Source organism: Colletes latitarsis, chromosome 2, assembly GCF_051014445.1.
Source record: "Colletes latitarsis isolate SP2378_abdomen chromosome 2, iyColLati1, whole genome shotgun sequence".
Taxonomy (NCBI): domain Eukaryota; kingdom Metazoa; phylum Arthropoda; class Insecta; order Hymenoptera; family Colletidae; genus Colletes; species Colletes latitarsis.
Window position 1 is genome coordinate 2,957,631 of NC_135135.1, and position 13,286 is coordinate 2,970,916.

Below are 13,286 nucleotides of genomic sequence, written 5' to 3' on the forward strand. Positions count from 1 at the left end.
ACAACAAATATCTAAATTTTTTTTTTCTTCTTTTAAGATTTGTGAAACATTCTGTTTGTGACATCGAAAAACAACAAATAATCGATTTGAAGAGTTGCAGCAAAACTGATAAATTGCAAGTATAACTAATAGATTGCAGTGTAACTAAACAATTCTTTAAGTTGGGTATCAAAAATTTCGAGAAAAACAAACGGACTGGATGACTTATACGATCTTCGTCAACTACAAAACGTGAGATTTCAAGGAAGATTAACAAACTGGGAGTTTTTTCATCTACTGTCGTAAGTCGATTTAATTTGGAAAATTACATCAGTCTCGTAAGAAAGTAGGTTAAGGACTCTGGCAACTTTAAATATCAAAATTGTTTACGAAAACCAGTATTATAAAAGCGTCGTATCGATGCGATAAGTATCGATACTAACTGATATATTTCATTTCACAATGGACGTATATGTAAATAGACGAAACATGTGATTTTTAGCGACGAACAAAATTCAATCTGTGTGTACATAATAACATAAATTATTATTGGCACATAGAGTTAAGGATGGTGTATTAATTATGATTTGGGCTGCGTTTAAAAAGAATTTTTAAAGTGAATTGGTTTTCGTAAATGGTGGTAGAATGGTAGTTGAATGCTAGTGGTTATTAACAGTTGTTAGATAATTATTTGTTATTTTTTAGTTATAAAAGGTAACAAAATCTTTAGTTATAAAAGATAACAAATAATTATTAATTCTTGTTAAAGAATTAATTATCAGTAGAATAATGCTCTTATCCATACATCTCTTGTAATAAAAAAAAGTGATTTCAAGAATTTGGGATTAGTTATTACCACGACTAGCATCGAGTTCTGATTTGCGGATAAATATTCCAAATGAAACTTTAAATAATTGAATAGATAGTGTACCTTACTGGCTATTAAAAGTAATTAACAATAAAGGAAAATCCATTAAATACTATATGAAAAGTAACTAAAATTAATATTGAATTTATATTTTTTTTCACGGTCTAAGATACAATTTTAAGAGAAAATTATATTTCCGAAGAAGAAAACTTTTGTTTCATATCGCAATATAAAAACACACAAACGATTTTTTCAACTTTTGCTTCAATGTTATGGACAATGGAGAAATACCATTAAGTTTATAATTATTCACAGTACTGTACAGGGTGTCCCGTAAATAGTGTAAGAGCCGGAAATGTGGGGTAGCTGAGACGATTCTGAACAACAATTTCCTTTGCAAAAATGTCGGATGGAGCTTCGTTTTTGAATTATTAACGAAAAACACTGACGAATCACGGCGCTTGCCTGCCGCGCGCTCAGGGCCGTCCGAACTAAGAGAGCCACCGTGTCGGGTAGGTAGCAAGATGTGCATCGAGGAACGAATACAAATAATTAAAAATACTACCACTGCAACTGTTACCTCTGCGGATTGGATAAATCAGTCAGCTAAATCGAATTTATTAATTATTTGTATTCGCTGTTTCCAAGGAAGAAGAAATAAAATGTGGGAAGATGCTCTCGGAATTTTTAGGAAATTAATTCTTCGCACCTGAGTGACGCTTCTCGCCAGAGTGTGTTAAAATTAAAATAAGAATTATTTTCAGAAAATTAAAATAAATACGGTAAGAACCATTTGTAATCGTTTGTTATTAAAAACTGTACTGGAAAAGCAGACTGGATTTGTGCGTACCGAAACATTTTTCGCATGCAAGGGGTTAATAGAGAATTAATTGAAATTCGCCTTACCCATTTACTTGCAAGTTGCAATAGGGCCAGTTAGTGCACCCCTGTCGATCATGGAAAGGTCGAAGACCCCAATAAAAATCAGCTGATGGGACGGCCCGGTCACTGCACCCGCTTCTTACCCCGAAAATGTAAAAGTGAAAAGTGCTAGTGACCGTGCTGTAAAGTGTTTTCGGGGTAAGAAGCGGGTGCAGTGACCGGGCCGTCCCATCAGCTGATTTTTATTGGGGTCTTCGACCTTTCCATGATCGACAGGGGTGCACTAACTGGCCCTATTGCAACTTGCAAGTAAATGGGTAAGGCGAATTTCAATTAATTCTCTATTAACCCCTTGCATGCGAAAAATGTTTCGGTACGCACAAATCCAGTCTGCTTTTCCAGTACAGTTTTTAATAACAAACGATTACAAATGGTTCTTACCGTATTTATTTTAATTTTCTGAAAATAATTCTTATTTTAATTTTAACACACTCTGGCGAGAAGCGTCACTCAGGTGCGAAGAATTAATTTCCTAAAAATTCCGAGAGCATCTTCCCACATTTTATTTCTTCTTCCTTGGAAACAGCGAATACAAATAATTAATAAATTCGATTTAGCTGACTGATTTATCCAATCCGCAGAGGTAACAGTTGCAGTGGTAGTATTTTTAATTATTTGTATTCGTTCCTCGATGCACATCTTGCTACCTACCCGACACGGTGGCTCTCTTAGTTCGGACGGCCCTGAGCGCGCGGCAGGCAAGCGCCGTGATTCGTCAGTGTTTTTCGTTAATAATTCAAAAACGAAGCTCCATCCGACATTTTTGCAAAGGAAATTGTTGTTCAGAATCGTCTCAGCTACCTCACATTTCCGGCTCTTACACTATTTACGGGACACCCTGTATAAGGAAGGTGGTAAAAATAGGCAAATTTTGAATCATGCTTTCAACAAAAAATGTTATCAGAATATAATTTATATCTCCTAAAGAGTATGAAATACATACTTATTTAACCAAGAACTGAGGGAAAGTTATCAAAAATAAACGTAAATTACTGACTGTAAGACTCATCCAGTTTAACGTACATATTTCGATATTTTCTTCGTCTGATAATGATCATCTGGTCTGATCGTCTGTGAATTAATGTCGAACATATGTAAAAAAGCATAAATAATGTATCCTTATCTATGAATCTAATCTTAATATGGATCTTACTTGTAAGATAACCATAAGATAATCGACCCTTATAATTAGTTTCTAAGCTGATGGTCTCGATTATTATGATGTTTTCCTCAAAGAATTGTATATTTTTAAATACTTTAAAATCAAACAATTTATTATTATCTTTTAGTTAAAAGTTTAAACATTGCTCCTCATTAAGAAAATAATCTTAATGCATGCATTGACGATTCTTATTCTTATGTAACCATAATTTTATAATTTTAGTAATATAAGTGGCACTAAATTATGAAGAATTTACTTTCCATTATTTAAATGATTGTTTTACTGATACATCACTTTGCATACGAAAAAATATCAAAGCACTTAGTGAATATCATACACGATAATATTTCAAAATTTTCGTTTATATTTAACAATTTTCCCATACCTTCTCGAATAAATAATTGTGCATTTTATACTCTTTAAAAAGTAACGAATCATAATCTGATAAAATGTTTCATTGACACCATGGTTGAAAATCAGCCTATTTTTACAGCATTTGTTTTACGTTCTTGTTACAACCACCATCGATTTCGTTAATTTAGTTATGAATAAATTAATTAGCACAAGGACACATGCTGTTTCACACGAAGCTGTAACATTGGCTAATGAAATTCACATGTGTACTAAGTTACTTATTGCCCTGTGTGGTAACAATGATTAGAATCATTGGGTGCCAAAAATTTGTCCCCTCCCCACCCTCACGAGCCGTTCTTTCCTATCGTTCGTACGGAGAGGGGTACTCTTTTATTTAAGGGGGAGACCGGAGGGAAGCCAAGGAAAATCTTATAAGCTAAAATAAAAGCGAAACAAGGCAAGGTTCGCAAGACTCTTTTTTCAGTCTGAAGAGGTACTTAGAGGAGTGGCCATCATACTACAGGTATCTTATTGCCCAACTGTTCAAACTGTTAACAACCGTCCTCGTCTGACGAATAATTAAAATAGTGTGGTTTCGAATAATGTTGTGTGTTTTAGTTCCGAAGAGTTGTAAGTTTCAAGTGACAGTGAATATATTTGATGTGGTTGTTTAAAAGTGTCAGTGCCATTTTTTACTTAACATTTCGCTCAATCAATGTTACAACTATAAAAACTGCGAAGTTTTCTTTAAGTCTGCTCAATAACAAGTAGATATACCATTTCTTCTGGTCTAATATTTTAAGAGTAGATATAGTTTTTGTTACCGAATACAAAACAATATTATACTGATATACACGGCTACGGCATACGTATTAAGAAAATTAATTTTATTTTCAAACACGACAAGTTTTAGAGTAGGCCAGAATCAATTAATTAGAAAGATTGATTATACACTATTAAAAGTTGATTATTAACTTCTGAGATCAACATTTCGGTTAATCGACATTTCATTATTTTTGAAAACTGTACCATGTTACGGTATGTTTTGATTTCTTACATTTTTTAGTTACCTTAGACGGCGTATGGTGTCTGTAAAAATAATTAATTCTGACATACTATTCTCACTTTTAAAAAATCGTCCTCCATTGAGCTTTGTGTCTTAAGTAATCAATAACAGTTAAATATCAAACGACCTATGTCGTTGTAATAATGATTATTTGTATTATTTCATAAATATTATAAAACATCACTAATGTTAACGATCAAAGAACAACATTTCTAACTCACCAAAATAATTTTTTATATCGTACATATATTCAAATGTTTCATATAATTCAATTGTTCAGGTTTGTATACGATTTGTATACAGTTTGATAATTTCAAGCAATCTGTAATTAAATAAAGATAGTCTAATTTACTGTTTAACATATATCATATAACATCACTGACATTATACGAAAACTGTTATCATACTTGTTCCAATTAAGTCAGCACATTACTAGATAAAGCATTCTATTGTTACATATACTAACCGATGTCACAATCAAACAGTTTGTTGTATCTTAACGTGACCTGTTTCTCCTCGTTAAATATATCTCATTAGCTAAATATATCAATTGAGACTACTAACTGAATGATCTAATTGAAGAAACGTGTTGAATATTGATGATTATATAGAACATACAAGCGAACCTTGAAACTTTAATACATTATTTTGCATTTAAAAAGAAAACTGATAAAGAAAATATAAAGAAAAGTTCGTTCATACGATGCGATTTTATGATCGATTTTTCCTACTTCCACCGATTTCTGCCCACAAATTAATGTTCAATGAGGTTAATGTCTGAACTTTATGCTGGTGTATGCAATACATAAACATTCTTTTACAGTTCTTGAGGTCATTGTTTTGTTAAAAATATGAAATAAAAACTGCCTAATAACCCCAGTTTTTTAGCACTTTCTTTTAAATTCTTTTTTAAAATATTCAAATATTTACATTTATCTAGAAGATCAATATATAAAACCGACATTTCCAGTGATGTTTGCCTCATAACATGATTATAAGTTACCGAACACTCAGTAAATGCAGTATAAGAATCAATTACCATTACGAAGTGAAATTATCTCGTATCAATTTTTCATATTACAGCGAAAATATAAATTATATTTAATCGTGACATTCTATCGATTAAGTTTGAACTTTAAAGTGTTATAACTCTTGAACTATTAAGTTTAAGGCCGAAGTATTTTGCATCTAATACTTTTTTGTAGAGATTAAAAAACTGTATCCGGTAGTCCGATCAAGTTAAACAAGTGCAGTTGCATTTTTTATATGCAAAAAAATGAATAAAATTACATTAAGTTTGTGAATTATTCGTTGTTGTTTAATTTTGCCTTATTTTTTGTATCTCTAATTGTTTTAGAGATATAGCTTTTTTCCAGTTGCGTGGAACGACACTCTGTATATAATGATTGTTGAAATGATAAAAATCTTGTTTAGGGCAACAATAGTATTTTAACATCGAGAAACAAAGATTATAGAAAAGTGTGAGGTTGTATACGATTATATATGTATTCCAGGCCCAATTTACTCTTGAATTTGTGAATCATGTGGGCAGACGATGATGAACCAGCACCATGGGATATTGAAGAAACTCCAGAGGAACAACCCGCTGATGCTGCGCCTGCAGAAGGAGCTGCACCGGCTGGTGCTGCAGCTCCTGGAGAAAAGCCAAAAATAAAATTAGAAAAAATTGAACCACCACATTACAATCATCACTGGGTTCGTCCTCTCTTTCTCAATTACGCATATCTGTACGACTACAGGTAAGTGTAAATTAATCTTTTTAGAATGTGTAAAAGGATAATGACATATATCATAGTGACCAAAATATTTATCAACTTCATGAAATTGGACAGCTACTATAATTGAAAAAATATAGCAAACAAATATATTCAATATTTCATTTATTATAGAAACCATTACTTAATCATTTTGTTCTTAAAAATTCCATTAAAAATTTTAAATTGATGATTTTAATAATAAATAATTTTGTTGATTTGTTTGGTATAAATTTAGAAACTTTAAATATTTACAATTCTCTAAATTAATTTAATTTCTCGACCTAATTATTAATCTCTGATACAATTTTTGAAATATAAATGACATATACTACCATTCATAAATCACCGGACATTTTGTTCATCTGTGTTAAAAAATACAAATTGAGGTGTAGATACAATTTTCTAAAACGACATTATTATCTTGCTTTATTATATTTACTCATAAATCAATAAATTACTACTTTACTGGAAATTCTATAATGCTTGTATAAAATTAAAATTAATATGCAATAAGTAAAATTGTAGTCGTGGGAAATATTACAGGAAGATTGGAATAACATTAATGAAAAAAATAGTTAAACACAATTGTCAACAGTATTCCATCATTAATTTGAATGACCGTTTTCGAACGAAGCTAATGCATTCGTAAAACGAAAACATTTGTATTGTTCACTAACATTTGGTAAAATCTATGACACAATATAAGTTACTTTTTCTTTATAATGTAATAAATAAATAAGTATTGGTTAATTTCATAATTTATCAACATTATTTTGTTTCATTTCTTAATTGTCAATTCGTTTTTATTTCATACTCATTTAACGTTCGGTGACTTATAGACTTATTGACTTTGCTTTTTACAAATGTGATTATCAGGAGTAATAATTTTTATCTTTTTTTCAGGAAAAATTACTACGATGATGTAATTGATTATCTCAACCAAAGACAGAGAGGCATATTTCGTGAACCTCCCAGGGCTCAAGAATGGGCTGAACGAGCAATGAGAACCTATGATGAGAAGAACACTGATAGAAGCTACAAAAGATCTGCAGACATGAAAAATATAATTAATATGAGACACGAACCTAGATACTACAGTTATCACACTCGGGCGTATTACAGTTTGAAGTACCAGAAGATTCTTTGAATTTATTTTTTTTTTTGATAAGAAAATGTGTAACCCGATATTAAATGAATCGTCATTCGCGGCATAGATATAGATTTCGTTGCAGTATATTTACATGTGGTTTCTATCGCCTTTACTATTTAAACGCATATTTCATCTATGATATTTATTTCCGGTCCAACTCTTGATACCATAAACAGAAAGCAATAGAATGTTTCGCGCATACAAATTGTCACTTGTGCTTGATATTTCAGACATCAAATTCGTTGTAATCTATTATGTAAACATTTTATAATAATTGTTATCTCCTTAATTAGTTATTTATTTTATGCAATCGTCCGATTACTTGGAGATAGACAGTCCTATCTACGATATACATGTATATGCACTAAATTTCGATGCATACTGTATGTATACTGCTACTGAAGCACTTTGAAATACACTTGTACTCTCAAACATTATATTGAAACTGTTTCTTTAAATGTGGCTACGTTAACGTCCCTTTGCTGTTTAATTTCTCTTTGTAGAGAAGAAAATAATATTTTGATATAATAGAACTTCATTCATATGAACCCAGCCGGGGAGAAACAATTTATATAACTGGGCAGGTTCGTATAATAACCGATTATCCCAATTATTTTTAACTTTCCATTCGTATGACCAGAGTTCTTGTTCAGATAAGTGGATTTAATTCAGATCTGGATGAAATTTATTTATTTCAAATAGTAATTTTTAAAAAATCATTTCAAATAATGTTAATTTATATTTTATAAATAATGTGTTTCAATTGATTTTAGATTCTTCATTTAGTTAATTAATAGTAAACTGAAATACAGCTTATTTAGGGAAATAATATTTATATCTTAATTGAAAGATTTTGTTCTCTGTATAACGTTTGGAAAAAGCATTGAATAATATATAGGAATTATCGTAGTGTTGGAAACCGGGTAAGAAACTCGTAGACTATCGGTATATTACAGGTATAACATATTTCACAGTGGTTTTTAATACTATTCGGTTATAATAACTAGAGTTCTACGATAAGACTAACGAGGAATGATGTGACGTGAAGTGATCGTATTCAAATTCGTACTGAAAATCAGCGAGTCTATGTTTTGGAATCTATGTACAATATATTTATATTCTAGCGTGCTGCGCTAACTAAGATGTTTTTGCGGACTTCGACTATTTGACGGAAGGGTATTGTGACTCAGGATAGATACAGATAGCAAACAGGGGACTGGTCCTCCAACACCTCCCCCTCCAAAAACAAAATTGAATACGTAGGATTCAATTTACAAACTACATCAAAAATTCACAATATATAGTTGTGTGTTAATATAATACAATATTTTTTAAGAATTCTTAATGCTTAAAATAGCTACTTATAAATTAATCAAAAAAAAATTTGATAATTATACAGATGATTGACGACCTCGCCGATTTCGATTACCTTGAAATTTGGCATGTTGTCAAGGTCACTATTTTGAACAACTTTTCCCTATATATGTTATACGCCGCTCGGCCTTCGTTTTTCAGATATTCGCAATAATAATTTTATTGCCGTCATTCAAAGTCGACTGTCGGTTCAAAGCCACAATTTTAGACATTTTTTTCCTGCAATAAAAAACAAGAATATGGAACTTCGTTCCATGAGCCCTGCGAAGCAAAAAATAAAACATCCCCCACGTCTTGAACAGTAACATATTAAATTCATTCATTAACACAACTTAATGGAGCAATTGTCCCACTGAGCGTGAGTGTCAACCTCAACGGGTTGCGGGTAAAGAAGAACAGGACTTCGGTGGAAATATCCATCGACCCGATCCATCGACTTGGTTGAATCTCCTGGGACCAGAGAAATCTGCAGAAGTCCCAGCACCAGCATGGATCAGCCTCAGAAGGAGATTGAATAACTCGCATCGTACATACTCGAATTCAAATACTCAATCTTCTTGTAAGAAACTTCCTATATTTCCAATTACAATATGTCTCAAGACGAAGTGAACACAACAACTCAAGTACGAAGAGAACGACTTTCACTAGAATTGTTGGATGACTAACTTCCTGATCCTTTAGTTTACTGATAATCTCAACCCAGCGACTTTGACGACTGAGTCACTCTTGTTTTCGTTAAACTCCTAGAGATAGCTACGTTAGTCATCCTAGGACTAAGGGTTAAATGTCCAATCCCCACCAAATAGGAAGGATATATAAGGACTCTTCAGAATATGAAGAGGGCCTTTTTTCTCTCTGACTGTCACTCGTCACGACACTCAGAATTACTGTTCAAGACGAATTGCCGAGTTCCGAACTATTAAGGTTTAAGACTTCGTGTATTAAGTGTTAGTATTTCGTGTATTAAGTTTTAGTATTAATAAAATCATTATTTGCTAAAACATCGGAATCCAACAGAATTACTAATCAAACTATAACCGTAACCATTTGATGGCAATCCTTGTAAACTTCGTTCATTTATAAAGCAAGTTGATTCCACATTCGAATTAGCTACTCCTTCACAAAAACAGATTTTACTAGTATTTGTAAAGAAAAGAATCATTAATACAGCAGGAGATCAAGTCGACATTCATTCTAATCTCACAATCATGGGCTTTTCTGAACTTTTACTAAATCTATATCAAGATAAAAAATCATTTGATCAGTTAATGGAAGAATTAACTTCAATTAAACAAGAAAGAGGTGAAAATGTTTCGTAATTTTACCAAAGATTAGAAGACTTTTCGTCACGAATTCTCGCGAATATTTATGCTACAGAAACAAATGACAATTCACTATTGGGTAGAATAGCTTTAATTAACAAGCTAACTATGATTCGCTTTCTTTATCACGCACATCCGTATCTCAAATGTTAAGGTACCGCGATTTTAACAATATAAATACCCTTACGGCAGCCGTAGCAGAAGAGAAAGCCCTCCGTTTGAAATATGAACATTTTTCCGTCCTAAAATGCAGAATCTGCCTGCAAACAAACCATACTACAAGTGAATGTCATAGAAATCAAAATAGAATGAAACCTCCTATTAATGGAAGATGTAAATTTTAATAAACCAAAATAACACTATCTTTGAAGTGAAGCAATGCAGGTATTGTGAAAACTTGGGTCATGTTATAGAAGAATACCGAAACAGCAGTACAATAACGCAAGACAACATTCGAATTCCTCTAATTATCGCCAAAATCAATACGCCACGTATACCTATCAGGAACTTTCCTACTCTACAAATAATTACCTAAAATTTTGTCACTAGCCATCGTTCACCAAATCAGTTCCTTGTAAGGCAAAATCTCGCTAATACCCGCTCTTCTAATATTACAACTCAAAGGAATCCTCAACCTTCAAATTTTCTTAGTGCTCAACAATCACCGAACCCTCCGATTTCGATAGAAGACGCCACAACAGAGTTCAATACAATGAGACTCATAAATTCTTTATCAGTTGGTAATGACCAACTTTGTGTTCTATTCGAATCGAAAAATTCTAATGCTGATAATCGAATTTTAAAAATTTTGTGAAGTTGATTGGTGGAAGAATATGTTTTCATCTGAACTATGGCCATCCAGAGGCTTATCTGGGACCCATGGGGGATATAATTTCTGAATGACTGTGTGAAACGTACCGTCGCGTCAGGTACTCGTCAGGTAGCCACGTGAAATTTCTTTTATGTAATGTCGAAAGACGAGTGGCGAAGTTTTCGGAGCCCGTTTCCTCCTCAGCGCGAATCCCCTCTGAAACGCGATTTTGGGGGTTTGTCAACCGATTCGCGTTGACTTTTCGAGTTTATCGATTGGCCATCGACTTGGGGGAGAAAGATCGATTTTCCTGCCCCGTTGGGCAGGAAACTCTTTCCTCACCCGATAGTGGTAGAGGAAAAGTCCCAGGTCAACCTGGACGAGGGTGACCGAGGTCTGTTCCCCAAGTCGAAGACCCCATTAATTTTGCCGTGGAAAAAACGAGACTCCGGATTAAGTCGCGTAGCTACACGTGTGTTGCAACTGTTCTATGGCTGTATTGTTCCACGAATTGCCGATGGTCGTTGTAGAGAACCATGCCAACCGCGGGACAATACAGCTCTTCGTCGGCCAACTCGGGCCTTGCGCTTTCGAATTGCTAAAGTGATCGACTAATTTACAATGAAATTTGCCAGATACGGAATATTTGAAGACCGTTTCGACAAAGTCAAGTTTCCGCATCTGGCACCATAAACGAACGGAAAACCCCGAACTGACCGGACGGAACACTGTGTCTTCATTTAACCTTATTGGTTCTCCTGGTGCGTCTGAGGCGGTAGCGTTCACTCATGTGTTTTTAAAATTTTTGACTGTTCTCCAGAAATAGGTTAGGTTGGTTCGATTGCTTAGACTGACTGTGAAAGTTTCTGAATGATTATCTTTTTTTATTTTTCGGTATTCTCCTGGTAACCGCAATTTATTTCTTATAGCTAACCTAGTCTTGCATATTTAGCATATGTAGCCATTTTTTCAGGGCTGCTTTTCTTAATCTGATGACTTTGTTGCACTCTTCATCCTACCATTTGGCAGGGTTGTTGCGGTGTAATCGTGCTGCATTTTTTACTGGAGTCTGGTTAAGCATAGCTTGTTTTGCATGGTTAAAAAATATATTGTATTTCAGAGTTGTATTGAGAGTGTCGAATTCCTGGTTTATTTTCCTGGAGATTCTATAGCTTTTGGGTCTGTGGATTACCTTTTGTATATTAATTTCGCAGTTTCTTGAGAAATGGTCTGACCCGTAAGTATCTTCTAGTTGATGTGCTTGGATAAGGTGTGCTATTTTCGGATTTGTGATAATCGGGTCTAGATTGCTGTTACGTTGATTGAAACCTCCGATGTGGGATTGGCTGTCCACATTGTGGATTGTTAGGTTATGGACGTTAATAATTTTGAGCAGCTTTTCTCCTGAGGGATTGATCTCGTCTGAAGTCTTGGCAGTTCCACATAGAGTGATGAGCATTAAAGTCGCCCCGATGACAAAACTGCCACTGTTGCCTAGCCTTTGGAGGAATTGGTCCCAGTCGTTATAGAAAAGTGTCGATAGGTGGTCTATAGCAGGCTGCTATAATCAGTTCTGTGGAGAGGTGACATGCGTGTCTGTCTTCTGTGGTTTGTTGTCCACAGTCCATGCATATCTTGTGACCTCTGCAAAAAATTTGGTGGAGTGACCATACCTGAGACAGTTGCAGCAGGTTTTAATGGGCTCTATATAGGTGTGGACCTTGACGTTGTAAAGGCCAAACAATTTTATATAATCTGGGATTTTTACTCCCTCAAATGTACCAAGATGGTCTCAGAGGGAGTTCATTTCCATACGTGGGTTTCTTTGAGATTTTCTTCCTGTTTAACCGATTGGCTTTTTTAACTCGACAGGACGAGACGAACTGCTCCATGCTTCCATGGTGACGTCCATTGGAACGCCTCTAATTAGTCCTTCTTTTTCGATTTTATATTTAGATATGAATGTTTGGAAACCTTCCTTGGCTAGAGAGTTAGTAAGGACGAAGTCATTTGCCAGGTCTTTGTTCGGAAATTTGAGTTTGACACAGGCTAGGTCTCTGATTTCATGTCGATGGCCCCAACTTTGAGGGAAGTCACCACCCTTGTGATAAAAATGAGATTTTATATCTTCGTGTTTGCAAACCGTTGCAGACTTTTGGTAATTTCCAGAGTAGAGGTTAATTGTGTTATTTAGCTTGGGGTCATTGTTTACTATTATTTTTACCCCTTTATTGTGTTACATATACCGAACGTTTTGTTTCCCAATTTTTCGCTTCGGAGAAGAATAACGTAATCGACATCCAGAGGAACTCGAATAAGCCGAACGGGGTTGTGATCGTGGTCTTCGGTATGTCGTTTGGATTCACTGGGATTTGATTGTACGTGCGCACTAAGTCTATTGTCGAGAAATTAGTTTTACCGGATAGACGCTGCGCAAAGTTTTCGATGTGCGGCACAGGATATCTGTTTGGAATTGTCCT

General features: G+C 34.1%; 2 protein-coding genes across 3 annotated transcripts in view; both read left to right on the top strand.

Annotated features, from left to right (window-relative positions):
* Nop5 (nop5 ribonucleoprotein) overlaps nt 1–13,286 on the top strand; it is a 263,260-nt gene that overhangs the window by 211,406 nt on the left and 38,568 nt on the right. The window lies entirely within an intron of this gene.
* Fln (flightin) lies at nt 3,717–7,736 on the top strand. Of its 2 annotated transcripts, none has more exons than XM_076775111.1 (3): nt 3,717–3,828; nt 5,886–6,131; nt 7,053–7,736. In XM_076775111.1, exons 2-3 carry the CDS (start codon nt 5,914–5,916, stop codon nt 7,294–7,296), a joined length of 462 nt encoding a protein of 153 aa, XP_076631226.1. In that variant the 5' UTR covers nt 3,717–3,828; nt 5,886–5,913; the 3' UTR covers nt 7,297–7,736. The 2 variants fall into 2 exon arrangements, with proteins under 2 accessions (XP_076631226.1, XP_076631236.1); XM_076775121.1 differs by having other exon boundaries at nt 3,826–3,935.